The following is a 14,806-nucleotide window of genomic DNA, read 5'->3' on the forward strand; positions in this document are numbered from 1 at the left end:
GGAACGGGAACGAAAAGAAGGTTCCTAGGACAAGCGCGCGGAGACGGAGTGTGAGTGAGTGCTTGCTTTACCTGCCTCTCAATTCCCCAGACAGTCAACCCGACAACACGCCCCTCAGGGAATCTCCCCTCGGGGTCGGTGGAGGCTACTGAAGAACTGAAGAGACGGGATAAAGCATCAGGCTTGGTGTTCCTTGAGCCCGGACGATAAGAAATAACGAACTCGAAATGAGCGAAATATAGCGCCCAACGAGCCTGACGCACATTAAGTCGTTTGGCAGAACGGAAGTACTCAAGGTTCTTATGGTCAGTCCAAACGACAAAAGGAACGGTCGCCCCCTCCAACCACTGTCGCCATTCGCCTAGGGCTAAGCGGATGGCGAGCAGTTCGCGGTTAGCCACATCATAGTTACGTTCCGACGGCGACAGGCGATGAGAAAAATACGCGCAAGGGTGGACCTTATCGTCAGAATGGGAGCGCTGGGACAGAATGGCTCCCACGCCCACCTCTGACGCGTCAACCTCGACAATGAACTGTTTAGTGACGTCAGATGTAACAAGGATAGGAGCGGATGTAAAACGCTTCTTGAGGAGATCAAAAGCTCCCTGGGCGGAAACGGACCACTTAAAGCACGTCTTGACAGAAGTAAGGGCTGTGAGAGGAGCTGCCATTTGACCGAAATTACGAATGAAACGCCGATAGAAATTTGCGAAACCGAGAAAGCGCTGCAGTTCGACACGTGACTTAGGGACGGGCCAATCGCTGACAGCATGGATCCTAGCGGGATCCATCTGGATGCCTTCAGCGGAAATAACTGAACCGAGAAAAGTGACGGAGGAGACATGAAAAGCGCACTTCTCAGCCTTCACATAAAGACAATTCTCTAAAAGGCGCTGGAGAACACGTCGAACGTGCTGAACATGAATCTGGAGTGACGGTGAAAAAATCAGGATATCGTCAAGGTAAACGAAAACAAAGATGTTCAGCATGTCACTCAATACATCATTCACTAATGCCTGAAAGACAGCTGGAGCATTAGCGAGACCGAACGGCAGAACCCGGTATTCAAAATGCCCTAACGGAGTGTTAAACGCCGTTTTCCACTCGTCCCCCTCCCTGATGCGCACGAGATGGTAAGCGTTACGAAGGTCCAACTTAGTAAAGAACCTGGCTCCCTGCAGAATCTCGAAAACTGAAGACATAAGGGGAAGCGGATAACGATTCTTAACCGTTATGTCATTCAGCCCTCGATAATCCACGCAGGGGCGCAGGGTCCCGTCCTCTTCCTTAACAAAAAAGAACCCCGCTTCGGCGGGAGAGGAGGAAGGGACCACGGTACCGGCGTCGAGAGCTACAGACAAATAATCTTTGAGAGCCTTACGTTTGGTAGCCGACAGAGAGTCTAGTCTACCCCGTGGGGGAGTGGTACCCGGAAGGAGATCAATACAACAATCATACGACCGGTGAGGAGGAAGGGAGGTGGCCCTGGACTGACTGAAGACCGTGTGCAGATCATGATATTCCTCCGGCACCCCTGTCAAATCACCAGGCTCCTCCTGTGAAGAGGGGGCAGAAGAAACAGGAGGAATAGCAGACACTAAACACTTAACATGACAAGAGACGTTCCAGGAGAGGATAGAATTACTAGACCAATTAATAGAAGGATTATGACACACTAGCCAGGGATGGCCCAAAACAACAGGTGTAAAAGGTGAACAAAAAATCAAAAAAGAAATTGTTTCACTATGATTAACAGAAACAGTGAGGGTTAAAGGTAGCGTTTCACATAATATACTGGGGAGAGGACTACCATCCAAGGCGAACATGGCCGTGGGCTCCCCTAACTGTCTGAGAGGAATGTCATGTTCCCGAGCCCAGGCTTCGTCCATAAAACAGCCCTCCGCCCCAGAGTCTATTAATGCACTGCAGGAAGCTGCCGAACCGGTCCATCTACGCTGGACCGACAAGGTAGTACAGGAACTTGACGTAGAGACCAGAGTAGTAGCGCTCGCCAGTAGCCCTCCGCTTACTGATGAGCTCTGGCCTTTTACTGGACATGAAATGACAAAATGACCAGCGGAACCGCAATAGAGACAGAGGCGGTTGGTGATTCTCCGTTCCCTCTCCTTAGTCAAGATGCGAATACCCCCCAGCTGCATGGGCTCAACACCTGAGCCAGTGGGGGGAGATGGTAGTGATGCGGAGAGGGGGGACACTGTTAACGCGATCTCTCTTCCACAAGCTCGGTGACGAAGATCTACCCGTCGTTCTATGCGAATAGCGAGTTCAATCAAAGAATCCACGCTGGAAGGAACCTCCCAGGAGAGAATCTCATCCTTAACCTCAGCGTGGAGACCCTCCAGAAAACGAGCGAGCAACGCCGGCTCGTTCCAGTCACTGGAGGCAGCAAGAGTGCGAAACTCTATAGAGTAATCCGTTATGGATCGATTACCTTGACATAGGGAAGACAGGGCCCAGGAAGCTTCTTTCCCAAAAACAGAACGATCAAAAACCCGTATCATCTCCTCCTTAAAGTTCTGATACTGGTTAGTACACTCAGCCCTTGCCTCCCAGATAGCCGTGCCCCACTCACGAGCCCGTCCAGCAAGGAGAGATATGACGTAGGCGATACGAGCAGTACCCCTGGAGTACGTGTTGGGCTGGAGAGAGAACACAATATCACACTGGGTAAGGAACGAGCGACATTCAGTGGGCTCCCCAGAGTAACACGGTGGGTTATTAATTCTGGGCTCCGGAGACCCGGAAGCCCAGGAGGTAACCGGTGGATCGAGGCGGAGATTGTGAATATCCTCCGAGAGGCCGGAGACTTGGGCGGCCAGGGTCTCAACGGCATGTCGAGCAGCAGACAATTCCTGTTCGTGTCTGCCTAGCATCGCTCCCTGGAACTCGACGGCTGAGTAGAGAGAATCCGAAATCGCTGGGTCCATTCTTGGTCGGATTCTTCTGTTATGCAGGTGAGTGAGGACCCAAAAGCGATATAACGGAAACAGAGTCTTTTAATGTCCAAACAGGGAAAACATAAATCCTCAATCATTACAGGGGAAGTCCAAACAGGGAAAACACAAATCCTCTAGTTTAACAGGAGAGTCCCCCTTCTAGTTGTTGAGGAGAGTTACAGGGCTAGCGGCAACAGACTGCAGGTCCCTTCGGGTAGGCGCGGGCCGTAGAGGATAGAGACACCTGCTCACACGCAGTATCTGATGACGAGGCAGAATACAACTGGACGGAACAAAGGCAAAGCAAACAGCAAACAAGAATCCGACAAGGACAGAAGCAGAAACAGAGAGAGAAATAGAGACTTAATCAGAGGGCAAAATAGGGGACAGGTGTGAAAGAGTAAACGAGGTCGTTAGGAGAATGAGGAACAGCTGGGAGCAGGAACGGAACGATAGAGAGAGAGAGGAATAGAGAGAGAGAAAGAAACCTAATAAGACCAGCAGGGGGAAACGAAGAGAAGAGAAAGCACAGGGACAAGACATGACAATACAATACATGACATACCTGGTTAAATAAAGGTGAAATAAATAATAAAAAGCCACTGCTCCACCACCGCCATAAAAAAGCCATACTACGGTTTGCAACTGCACATGGGGACAAAGATCATACTTTTTGGAGAAATGTCCTCTGGTCTGATGAAACAAAAATATAACTATTTGGCCATAATGACCATCGTTATGTTTGGAGAGGAAAAAAGGGGGAGGCTTGCAAACCAAAGAGCATCATGTTGTGGGGGTGCTTTGCTGCAAGAGGGACTGGTGCACTTCACAAAATAGATGGCATCATGAGACAGGGAAATTATGTGGATATATTGAAGCAACATCTCAAGACATCAGTCAGGAAGTTAAAGCTTTGTCGCAAATGGGTCTTCCAAATGGAAAATGACCCCAAGCATACTTCCAAAGTTGTGGCAAAATGGCTTAAAGACAACAAAGTCAAGGTATTTGAGTCGCCATCACAAAGCCCTGACCTCAATGGGACAAAATTCACCCAACTTATTGTGGGAGTCTTGTGGAAGGCTCCCCGAAACATTTGATCCAAGTTAAACAATTTGAAGGCAATGCTACCAAATACTAATTGAGTGTATATAAACTTCTGACCCACTGTGAATGTGATGAAAGAAATAAAAGCAGAAAGAAATAATTCTCTCTACTATTATTCTGACATTTCATTTTTTACTAGGATTAATTGTCAGGAATTGCAAAAATGTATTTGGCTTAGGTGTATGTAAATTTCCGTCCGACTTCAACTGTATATCTCCCTCACTAACTTTAAGCATCAGCTGTCAGAGCAGCTTACCGATCATTGCAGCTGTACATAGCCCATCTGTAAAGAGCCCACTCAACTACCTCACCCCCATGTTATTTTGTTTTCGCTCCTTTGCACCCCAGCATCTCTACTTGCACATTCATCTTCTGCACATCCATCATCACTCCAGTGTTTAATTGCTGAATTGTAATTATTAAGTCACTATGGCCTGTTTATTGCCTTACCTCCCGAATCTCACTACATTTGCACACTCTGTATATAGACTTTTCTATTGAGTTATTGACTGTACTTTTGTTTATCCCATGTGTAACTCTGTGTTGTTTGTGTCGCACTGTTTTTCTCAATCTTGGACACGTCACAGTTGTAAATGAGATCTTGTTGTCAACTGGCCTACCTGGTTAAATAAAGGTGAAATGTATATATTTTTAAATGACAAGTCCCAATTACAGTTGGGTAGATGGTTGCTTGTGTCAGCAAAGAGGAAAACGGGTGATGAGCCTTTCTTCTTTACACTTTCTCTTTTGCTCTTTCCAGGGCTGGCTTTGAGCAGGATATCGAGGGAGACCACTCACTGTACCCTGAGAGCTGCCTTGGTGAGCGATCATCAACTTCCCCATACAGTAGCAACAGGCCAATCATCTAAATATAAGTACAATGCATTCAGAAAGAATTCAGTCCCCTTCCCTTTTTCCACAATTTCTTTTTACGTTACAGCCTTATTCTAAAAATGTATTTTTTTTTAAAGTCCTCATCAATCTACACACAATACCCCATAATGAAACAGCTAAAAAGGGTTTTTAGAAAGTTCTGCAAATTTATTACAAATACAAAACATATGATTGATTTGGAAAGGCACACACCTGTCTATATAAGCTCCACAGTGCATGTCAGAGCAAAAACCAAGCCATGGGGTTGAAGGATTTGTCCGTCGAGCTCAGAGACGGGACTGTGTTGGCACAGATCTTGGAAGAAAAATGTATGTAGCATTGAAGGTCCCCAAGAACACAGTGCTCTTTGGAACCACCAAGACTCTTCCTAGAGCTGGCCTCCCGGACAAACTGAGTAATCGGGGGAGAAGGGCCATGGTCAATTAAGTGATCAAGAACCCATTGGTCACTCTGACAGAACTCCGTAGTTCCTCTGTGGAGATAAGAGAACCTTCCAGAAGGACAAACATCTCTTCAGCACTCCTTATCAGGCTTTTATTGTAAAGTTGCCAGACAGAAGCCACTCCTCAGTAAAAGGCACATGACAGTCCACTTGGAGTTTGCCAAAATGACTCTCAGTCCATGAACTCTTTGGCCTGAATGCCAAGCGTTACGTCTGGAGGAAACCTGGCACCATCCCTACTGTGAAGCATTGTGGTGGCAGCATCATGCTGTGGGGTTGTTTTTCAGCTGCAGTGGCTGGGAGATTAGTCAGAATCGAGGGAAAGATGAACAGACCAAAGTACCGAGAGATCCTTGATGAAAACACAGCCAAGACAACGCAGTTGTCGCAGAGTGGCTTCTGGGACGAGTCTCTGAATGTTCATGAGTGGCCCAACCAGAGCCTGGACTTGAACCCGATCGGAAATCTTTGGGGAGAATTGCAAAAATGTCTAAAAACCTGTTTTTGTTTTGTCATTATAGGGTATTGTGTAGGGATTGAGGTGGATTTTTAAAAAAACATTTAAGAATAAGGCTGTAACATAACAAAATGTGGAAAAAAGGGCTCTAAATACTTTCCGAAGGCACTGTACATGGAAGAGTGGATGTCACAGGCTTCCATGGTGTAATATCAAATACATTCTCCCCTTTTGTTTGATCTGTTATGGATTTAATTGATGTAACAATGTTTCATTTGCTGCCTGTCAGTCTGCCAGCTAACATTGAAGTAGTATGTTCTTAAGGTACACATGAAAGTTATATCAACAATTTTACTCGACTACAAGAATATGAGGAGAAATGTATTGTTGGGGAGAAAACAGCACATCTAAAAAGTATTTTATGACACTTGAATCCACAACTGGGTCACAGTTTGGAAATATCCAGAGCAGTCCAACCTACTTGCATGTCACGCCGCCATAAAAACCCATTTGTTTTCTTATGTCTTTGTGAGTGGTATTGTAATTCACTCCGTCTTTTGTTTTCGGTAGTAATGCTGTGTTTTGCTCCCATCAGCAGATGTTCTGGCGACCAAGCGAAACCAGAACCCCGCGGCAGACTCAGCCTACGGTCAGTTTTCATTTTTCCCCCAGTCTCTTTCTCCCTACTTTCTCCCTGTGTTGGGTTCCACATTATTTTATTGCAGTATGACTGAGCATAAACACTTTTAAGTTGCATGCAATGAATTTGCATTATCTATTGGCAATTTGTAGTTTCACTTAAGGTTTCACACTAGACAACTTGAAAATGAAAGAATAGACAAATCTTTTCGGTGTCTGTTAAACCTTTTGACTTGGAGACCATACCATTATAGGTTTTGGGTTACTTGTAATTCAAAGTATTGTTTGTTTTGAACAGGTTCAGTTTGCTCATTAAGAGCTACAAACAATCCTCTAGTTCCACATGTTGTAGAGAAGATTAAACATATGTTGCTGCTTTTGGAAATGGAGGCTCATGAATAAGTGTCACATTCTGACCATAGTTCTGTTATTTTATTCTTTGTTTTAGTATGGTCAGGGAGTGAGTTGGGGTGGGCAGTCTATGTTTGTTTTTCTATGTTGGTTTTTGTGTTCGGCCTAGTATGGTTCTCAATCAGAGGCAGGTGTCATTAGTTGTCTCTGATTGAGAATCATACTTAGGTAGCCTGGGTTTCACCTTTGGTTTGTGGGTGTTTGTTTCCGTGTGAGTGTTTGGTCCACACGGTACTGTTTCGGGTTTTGGAAATTCACGTCATTCGTTTATTGTTTTGATTCAGTGTTCAGTGCTTTCTTTAATTAAAATCATCATGAACACTTACCACGCTGCGCTTTGGTCCGATCCTTACTCCTCCTCAGACGAATAGGAGGAAATCCGTTACAGAAACACCCACCACAAGAGGACCAAGTAGCGTGGTAACGGGCAGCAGCAGCAGCGGCCTGGACTTGGGAAGAGATTCTGGACGGCAAGGGACCCTGGGCACAAGCAGGGGAATATCGCCACCCTAAAGCAGAGCTGGAGGCAGCGAAGGCGGAGAGGCGCTGGTATGAGGAGGCAGCCCGGCAGCGCGGCTGGAAGCTCTAGAGGCAACCCCAAAAATGTATTGGGGGGTGGCACACGGGGAGTGTGGCTAAGTCAGGTAGGAGACCTGAGCCAACTCCCCGTGCTTACCGGAGAGCGAGAGGGACCGGGCAGGCACTGTGTTATGCGGTGGAGCGCACAGTGTCCCTGGTGCATGTGCATAGCCCAGTGCGGTACATTCCAGCTCCTCGTATCGGCCGGGCTTGAGTGGGCATCGAGCCAGGTGCCATGAAGCCGGCTCTACGCATCTGGTCTCCAGTGTGTCTCCTCGAGCCGTCGTACATGGCACCAGCCTTACGCATGGTGTCCCCAGTTCGCCAGCACAGCCCAGTGCGGGCTATTCCACTTCTCCGCACTGGCCTGGCTATGGGGAGCATTCAACCAGGTAAGGTTGGGCAGGCTCAGTCCAGTGCGACTGCACAGTCCGGTCTATCCGGTGCCACCTCCACGCACCAGCCCTCCGGTGGCAGGCCCCTGCACCAGGCTGTCTCTCCGTCTTCTCCCTACTGGAGTCTCCCGTCTGTCCTGAGCCGCCAGAGTCTCCCGTCTGTCCTGAGCCGCCAGAGTCTCCCGTCTGTCCTGAGCCGCCGGAGTCTCCCGCCTGTCCTGAGCCGCCGGAGTCTCCCGCCTGTCCTGAGCCGCCGGAGTCTCCCGCCTGTCCTGAGCCGCCGGAGTCTCCCGCCTGTCCTGAGCTGCCGGAGTCTCCCGCCTGTCCTGAGCTGCCGGAGTCTCCCGCCTGTCCTGAGCCGCCGGAGTCTCCCGCCTGTCCTGAGCCGCCGGAGTCTCCCGCCTGTCCTGAGCCGCCGGAGTCTCCCGCCCTGTCCTGAGCCCCGCCTGTCCTGAGGAGTCTCCCGCCTGTCCTGAGCCGCCGGAGTCTCCCGCCTGTCCTGAGCCGCCGGAGTCTCCCGCCTGTCCTGAGCCGCCGGAGTCTCCCGCCTCTCCGGCGCCGCCGGAATCCCCAGTCGGAGGTCGGAGGCGAAGATCACCGCTCGTAAGAGGCGATGGGGGCGGTTGAGGAGGCGGACAAAAACTGTGATGAAGTGGGGTCCATGTTACGTTCTGACCATAGTTCTGTTGTTTTATTTTTGTTTTAGTATGGTCAGGGCGTGAGTTGGGGTGGGCAGTCTATGTTTGTTTTTCTATGTTGGTTTTTGTGTTCGGCCTAGTATGGTTCTCAATCAGAGGCAGGTGTCGTTAGTTGTCTCTGATTGGGAATCATACTTAGGTAGCCTGGGTTTCACTTTTGGTTTGTGGGTGTTTGTTCAGGTTTGAGTGTTTGGGCCACACGGTACTGTTTCGAGTTTTGGAAATTCACGTAATTTGTTTGTTTTGATTCAGTGTTCAGTGCTTTCTTTAATTAAAATCAAGGCGGTGGCCCGTTCCTGTAGGTTCATGCTCTACAACATCCGCAGAGTACGAACCTGCCTCACACAGGAAGCGGCGCAGGTCCTAATCCAGGCACTTGTCATCTCCCGTCTGGATTACTGCAACTCGCTGTTGGCTGGGCTCCCTGCCTGTGCCATTAAACCCCTACAACTCATCCAGAACGCCGCAGCCCGTCTAGTGTTCAACCTTCCCAAGTTCTCTCACGTCACCCCGCTCCTCCGCTCTCTCCACTGGCTTCCAGTTGAAGCTCGCATCCGCTACAAGACCATGGTGCTTGCCTACGGAGCTGTGAGGGGAACGGCACCTCAGTACCTCCAGGCTCTGATCAGGCCCTACACCCAAATAAGGGCACTGCGTTCATCCACCTCTGGCCTGCTCGCCTCCCTACCACTGAGGAAGTACAGTTCCCGCTCAGCCCAGTCAAAACTGTTCGCTGCTCTGGCTCCCCAATGGTGGAACAAACTCCCTCACGACGCCAGGACAGCGGAGTCAATCACCACCTTCCGGAGACACCTGAAACCCCACCTCTTTAAGGAATACCTAGGATAGGATAAAGTAATCCTTCTCACCCCCCCCCCCCCTTAAAAGATTTAGATGCACTATTGTAAAGTGGCTGTTCCACTGGATGTCATAAGGTGAATGCACCAATTTGTAAGTCGCTCTGGATAAGAGCGTCTGCTAAATGACTTAAATGTAAATGTAAATGTAAAATCATCATGAACACTTACCACCCTGCGCTTTGGTCCGATCCTTACTCCTCCTCAGACGAAGTGGAGGAAATCCGTTACAGTAAGATCAGTTATACTTTTTAATCCAAGAGATCAAGATTAAATGGATCTCCTTGTGTAACCGATAGGTGATGTTCTTTTAATCTCACAATTCATGAATGGGCATGCCCAAGTCAATAAACCCCTCAGGTAATCCTAATTATACCTGAGCGTCGTAATTGTTAATTACAGAGCGAGCCTCACACCAGGGAAGACCCTCATTTTGTAATATAAGCCCAGCCTTAGCCGTTCACTGTGATGAACCCATGGAGTAAATGACACTATTAGAGGCTAATGGAGACTCTAGCCTCAGCTGCCAACAGGCACGTTGGGCATTAACCTCCTGGCGCAGGCCAGCCAAGCGTGAAGGTCCATGTCAGGGGTGTGATTTCTCAATTGGTGGAAGATTCCTACAATTCCTACTGGATACTGCCATTTTGGTAATGCCAATTTAGTTTCAAATTGGGAATAGTGGCTTTTATTAAAAAGTAACATTTAAAACACATTTATATTAGGGCTCATTTCCCCCTTGGATCTTGTGGCTGCAATGAACTGTACAATCAAGTCAACACAGATGGCATGTTGACGGAACAACATATTCCAGTGAGTGAACTTTTTTCAACCAGCCCCCAGGTGCAATCTGTGTGGAAAATCATGGCAGTATCGCCTCCGCAGCCTCATTAGCAATCAATCCCATCATGCAGCAGCACACAGGGTTCAAGGTGGCCCTCCACGAGCAAAGGGAACATAGCGGAGGTCACTGAAACCCCTTAGAAACACTGGCAATGCCAAAGACCTTGAAACGGTCTTGATGAATACGCAGAAACGTCGGGACTCCAGTGACTGAACAGGCATAGGGAGCATGCCAAAGTTTTGCCAGGTAATGGACATAGTGACTGTCATTTCCGAATGCCTTTGACACAAACATGGGAACAAATCCATTTAATGAAGGCAATGCTTTACAGATCCTAGTTAAAGCCGGGGGATGGAAATATCATATGACAACTTTCCATGACACTAGTATTTAATAGATTATGACTTTGATTCTTATGTAGATTTATATAAGGATGAATCCTGCCCAAAATTTGACTTGTTGTTTCATATTAGGTTTATTTCTGAAATGGATACTTTATATATAATGTAGAGACATACAGTGCATCAATAGGACATAGTGAATGCAGAGTTAGTTATCGAACTGCAGCTCATATAATAAATGACAGTGGCCTTGTGCCCATCTATGATTACTCAACAAAGTGGACCGCAGTGTTCTAAGAGATTGGTCCTGCGGCTGTAGAACATTGGACAAATCTCTGTTGGCTTTGCCAGCTGGCTCAAACAGTCCGGTCCATAAATTGGCTTTGGTTTGTCCCGAATGCTCGACAAGGTCTTTAAAAGGAACAAGAGCCCCGTATAAGGCCTTCGAAAAGGTCTTGCAGTCGAACGCTGTGAAAAGGAACAGAATTACCTCAAATTTGACTTATTTGGCAGTAACCGATGCCATAGACCTTCCCTTTTTAATGCTTGGAAGATAACACAGAGACACTCCATTTGTAAGTGCTTCAACTCGTTAAAAACACTTTAGGAACTCGGCGGTGGATCGTCCGCTCGGGTGGTGATATGCAATTATGGGGCCGAGATGTAGCAGAAATCACAACAGATTGTCTCATGTGCATGCGTTATGTGGACGTCCACGTATCCTAATTGCTTTTACAACAGCTTAACGTGTATTTCCTATGGCTTATTATCACCTTGTAACAGTATACACCACGCGGGCCCGGGGCCCTATCAATAACACTCGCACACGACACACACGTCTTCACCTAGTGGAAATCCACGGCAGAGAGAGTCATACTGTAGAAGGTGTTACGCCGTATTGAAAAGGCTATGTGTAAATAAATGAAAAGGCTGGGGAAATGATTGAATCGCCGGTTGGTGTTGACATTCAGATTGAGTCAGCCAAAGAGAAGATTGGTCTTTTGAGACCAGACTGACTATACTCTTTCTCACCACTAAGAACAACACAGACCTCCATTAACCCCTGAGAGTGAGTGAGTCATTATAGCTGCTTATCATGCTCAGATGTTCATGTATTCAGCTTCTCTTGGGGGTGCCTAGTGGCTTTACTTGTTGACGCAGTTATTTCCCGGACACATTCATGAAGGTAACATCAATCCTGAAGGGAAGCGCTGTCGTGTTAGGCTTGGCAGCCCCCATTACAGCCATGAGGGTGCTCCGCATGAAACGGGCAAAACAAGATAATGAATTTCCTGCCTGTCAAGCGAGGTGTGCATATGGGAAAGTCAATGATTCCAGTGGCATCTATCCTAGAGATAGGCGAGGTGTTGTACAATGTACAACGTTGTACAATGTGTCATGGTCGGAAGCAGAGATTTGCCGGACTGGGGGTGAATTCACTTTAATGATGGGATAGTGGAGATTTTAACTGAAAATATTTTTCTTTTCAGGAATATATATATATATATATATATATTATATATATATATATATATATATTGTACAAACAAGAATGGCAAAGAATGACCTTTCACTAAAGCTTTCACTAAAGCTTTAGTTATTGCATTGTCTATTTTCTGCATTCTCACTAAAAGGCTTTACAGATCTGTCTTCATAGAAGATTTATTAAAGAGGTTCCCCGACACTCTTGTTAAAATGTGGATTATTTTAACAAATCACAAGCTTCTCCAGCATACAGCATTTTTCTGTATTACTTAAACCTAATGTTCCAATTGTCCTGGCTCAAGGGTACTCATAAAACCAAGTTCAGAAGATAAATGTGTGACTATAAACCCAGGCAGAAATACATTACTGGCAACCTGAAGTGGAGCTCTGTTGAACCTAAAGACCTGCTGAAAATACCAGATGCTCCCCATTTGAATTGGATACGTGAAAATGCACTATTTTCTAGTTGTATAACTAGGAAACGTATTATACTATGCAAACTGTTTGACTGTTCCGATTATGTTTCCTGGCGGGCTCTAGTGATAATGCCTTTCCCCTCAACCACTAATGACAAAATGCCTTAAATATGTTAAGGCAACGTGCATATACACCGTTTTAATAACACTCGAAACAATACTATCTGGAGTTCAGTTAAGAGAGCATTCACTGGGCACTCCACTTCTACCGAGTGCTAAATGTTTATTCCTCTGCCTGAATTATCTCTATCTGTGCTACTGTTAAATTACCGGTTATGAACCTTTTGACTGGGATGTATACCACAATGTATGCAATATAGGCTACAACAATATGTATATACAGGTAACTGCCAAAATAAAGGAAACACCAACCAAGTGTCTTAATAGGATGTTGAGTCACCAAGAGCCAGAGCAGCTTCAATGCACCTTGGCATAGGTTCTACAAGTGTCGTTCTTCCATGCCAAATTCCATCATTTGGTGTTTTGTTGATGCTGGTGGAAACCGCTGTCTCAGGCGCCGCTCCAGAATCTCCCTTAAGTGTTCGGTTGGATTGAGATCTGGTGACTGAGACGGCCATGGCATATGGTTTACATCGTTCTCATGCTCATCAAACCATTCAGTGACTACTCGTGCCTTGTGGATGGGGAAATTGTCATCCTATTGGGGCATAGCCATGGTAGCCAAAATAATGACCTGCCTAGTATTTTTATACATGACCCTAAGCCTGATGGGATGTTAATTGCTTAATTAACTCAGGAACCACAACTGTGTAGAAGCACCTGTTTTCAATATAGTGTGCTTTGTATCCCTCGTTTACTCACGTGTTTCCATTATTTTGGCTGTTACCTGTATCTGCCAGAGGGTGTTTGTTCACAAAAACACATCAAGGCAGGGTAGACATTCTGATGCATGTTTTGCTCACTGGTAGTTCCATAATCCTTCAAAAGGCACATCCTGCCATGTCCTGAGGCCTGGTCTAGCATCCATTGGCACTAAAGCAGAGAAATCTGGACACCTCACACTCCCTGCAGATATGCATATGTCCTGTTCATTCAAGCCAAATACAGTGGGATGATCACACCCTTTATTAGCACTAGCCATAATACTTACACTTTGTGCCATATCGTGTCAAAATCCCGCCAAGATGAACGCTTCATAAACGTGTAATTATCTGTCTTTACATACAGTAGCATTGCTGTCCTGCCAACAGAAGTAACACTGCAGTGAAGCATCAAACAGTCCATTGTGATTGGTTGAAATATTAACCAGTCTATGCTTTACATAACTGTTATGGTCAGTGATAAAAGGCTGAATAAAGTGCAGGTTACTTGGGACTGTGTATCTATCAAACTTGGCTAATGGCCAAGACATTTGGTTGCTGAATGGAATTTAAAGAGTATGCACGGATTATTATTCTGTAGAGTGTCTCAGATCAATTCAAAACACGTGTGTGTGTGTGTGTGTGTGTGTGTGTGTGTGTGTGTGTGTGTGTGTGTGTGTGTGTGTGTGTGTGTGTGTGTGTGTGTGTGTGTGTGTGTGTGTGTGTGTGTGTGTGTGTGTGTGTGTGTGTGTGTGTGTGTGTGTGTGTGTGCGTCACACTCCTAACCCATCACCCACCACTACCACACTCTCTTCGGCCTAAGGTAACAGAGTTTCTCATTTCTGTCAGCTGCTCGTGACCTTTAAGGTAGACTATCAACGGACAGTGGGTGCCGCAACATAGGCAATGTCAACATCCCTTGTCTCGCAGTGCGTGAATGCCAATGCATCGGCCTATGGGTGGAACCTAATGCCAGTGCTGGAGTCCCTGTGCCTGCTTACATATTCAGTCCCTGAATATTCCTTCCTCTGTTCTTTCCCCTGAATCATTGTCATAAAATGGCATCATGTCTTTGATTTTGTGATAGCTTGGTTTCTAATAGAAGTTATTTGTACTCTGAGTTAGTGACAAGCAGAAGACATATTGTACAGTATATTGACTTATCTTTGTTGTCGAATGGTATCTGGAGCATATCCAAGCCAATCATTTCCCTTGTAATATCTGTTTACTTGTGTTGGTAGGTACCGCACACGTACAGCACTGTTTTGACAACAACAAAAGTCATAACTCACTTCGCAGATCCCTACGTTTTAACCCTTGATTGCTACTCTAAAGTTAGTTGGCAGGCAGTGCCGTCATAATTGCTCGGAGCACAGGATCTCAAACCGGTGCTGAAATCCGCGGCT

The 14,806-nt window shown here is 46.5% G+C and overlaps 1 protein-coding gene across 1 annotated transcript in view; it reads left to right on the plus strand.

Moving 5' to 3' along the window:
• The window catches only part of LOC124043495 (semaphorin-6D-like), a 151,949-nt gene that overhangs the window by 131,547 nt on the left and 5,596 nt on the right, over nucleotides 1-14,806 (plus strand). Inside the window, 2 exon segments of the mRNA XM_046362151.1 lie at nucleotides 4,822-4,880; nucleotides 6,450-6,503. Of these exon segments, the coding sequence (XP_046218107.1) occupies nucleotides 4,822-4,880; nucleotides 6,450-6,503 (113 nt within the window).

Source organism: Oncorhynchus gorbuscha, linkage group LG09 (assembly GCF_021184085.1).
Source record: "Oncorhynchus gorbuscha isolate QuinsamMale2020 ecotype Even-year linkage group LG09, OgorEven_v1.0, whole genome shotgun sequence".
NCBI classification, from domain to species: Eukaryota; Metazoa; Chordata; class Actinopteri; order Salmoniformes; family Salmonidae; genus Oncorhynchus; species Oncorhynchus gorbuscha.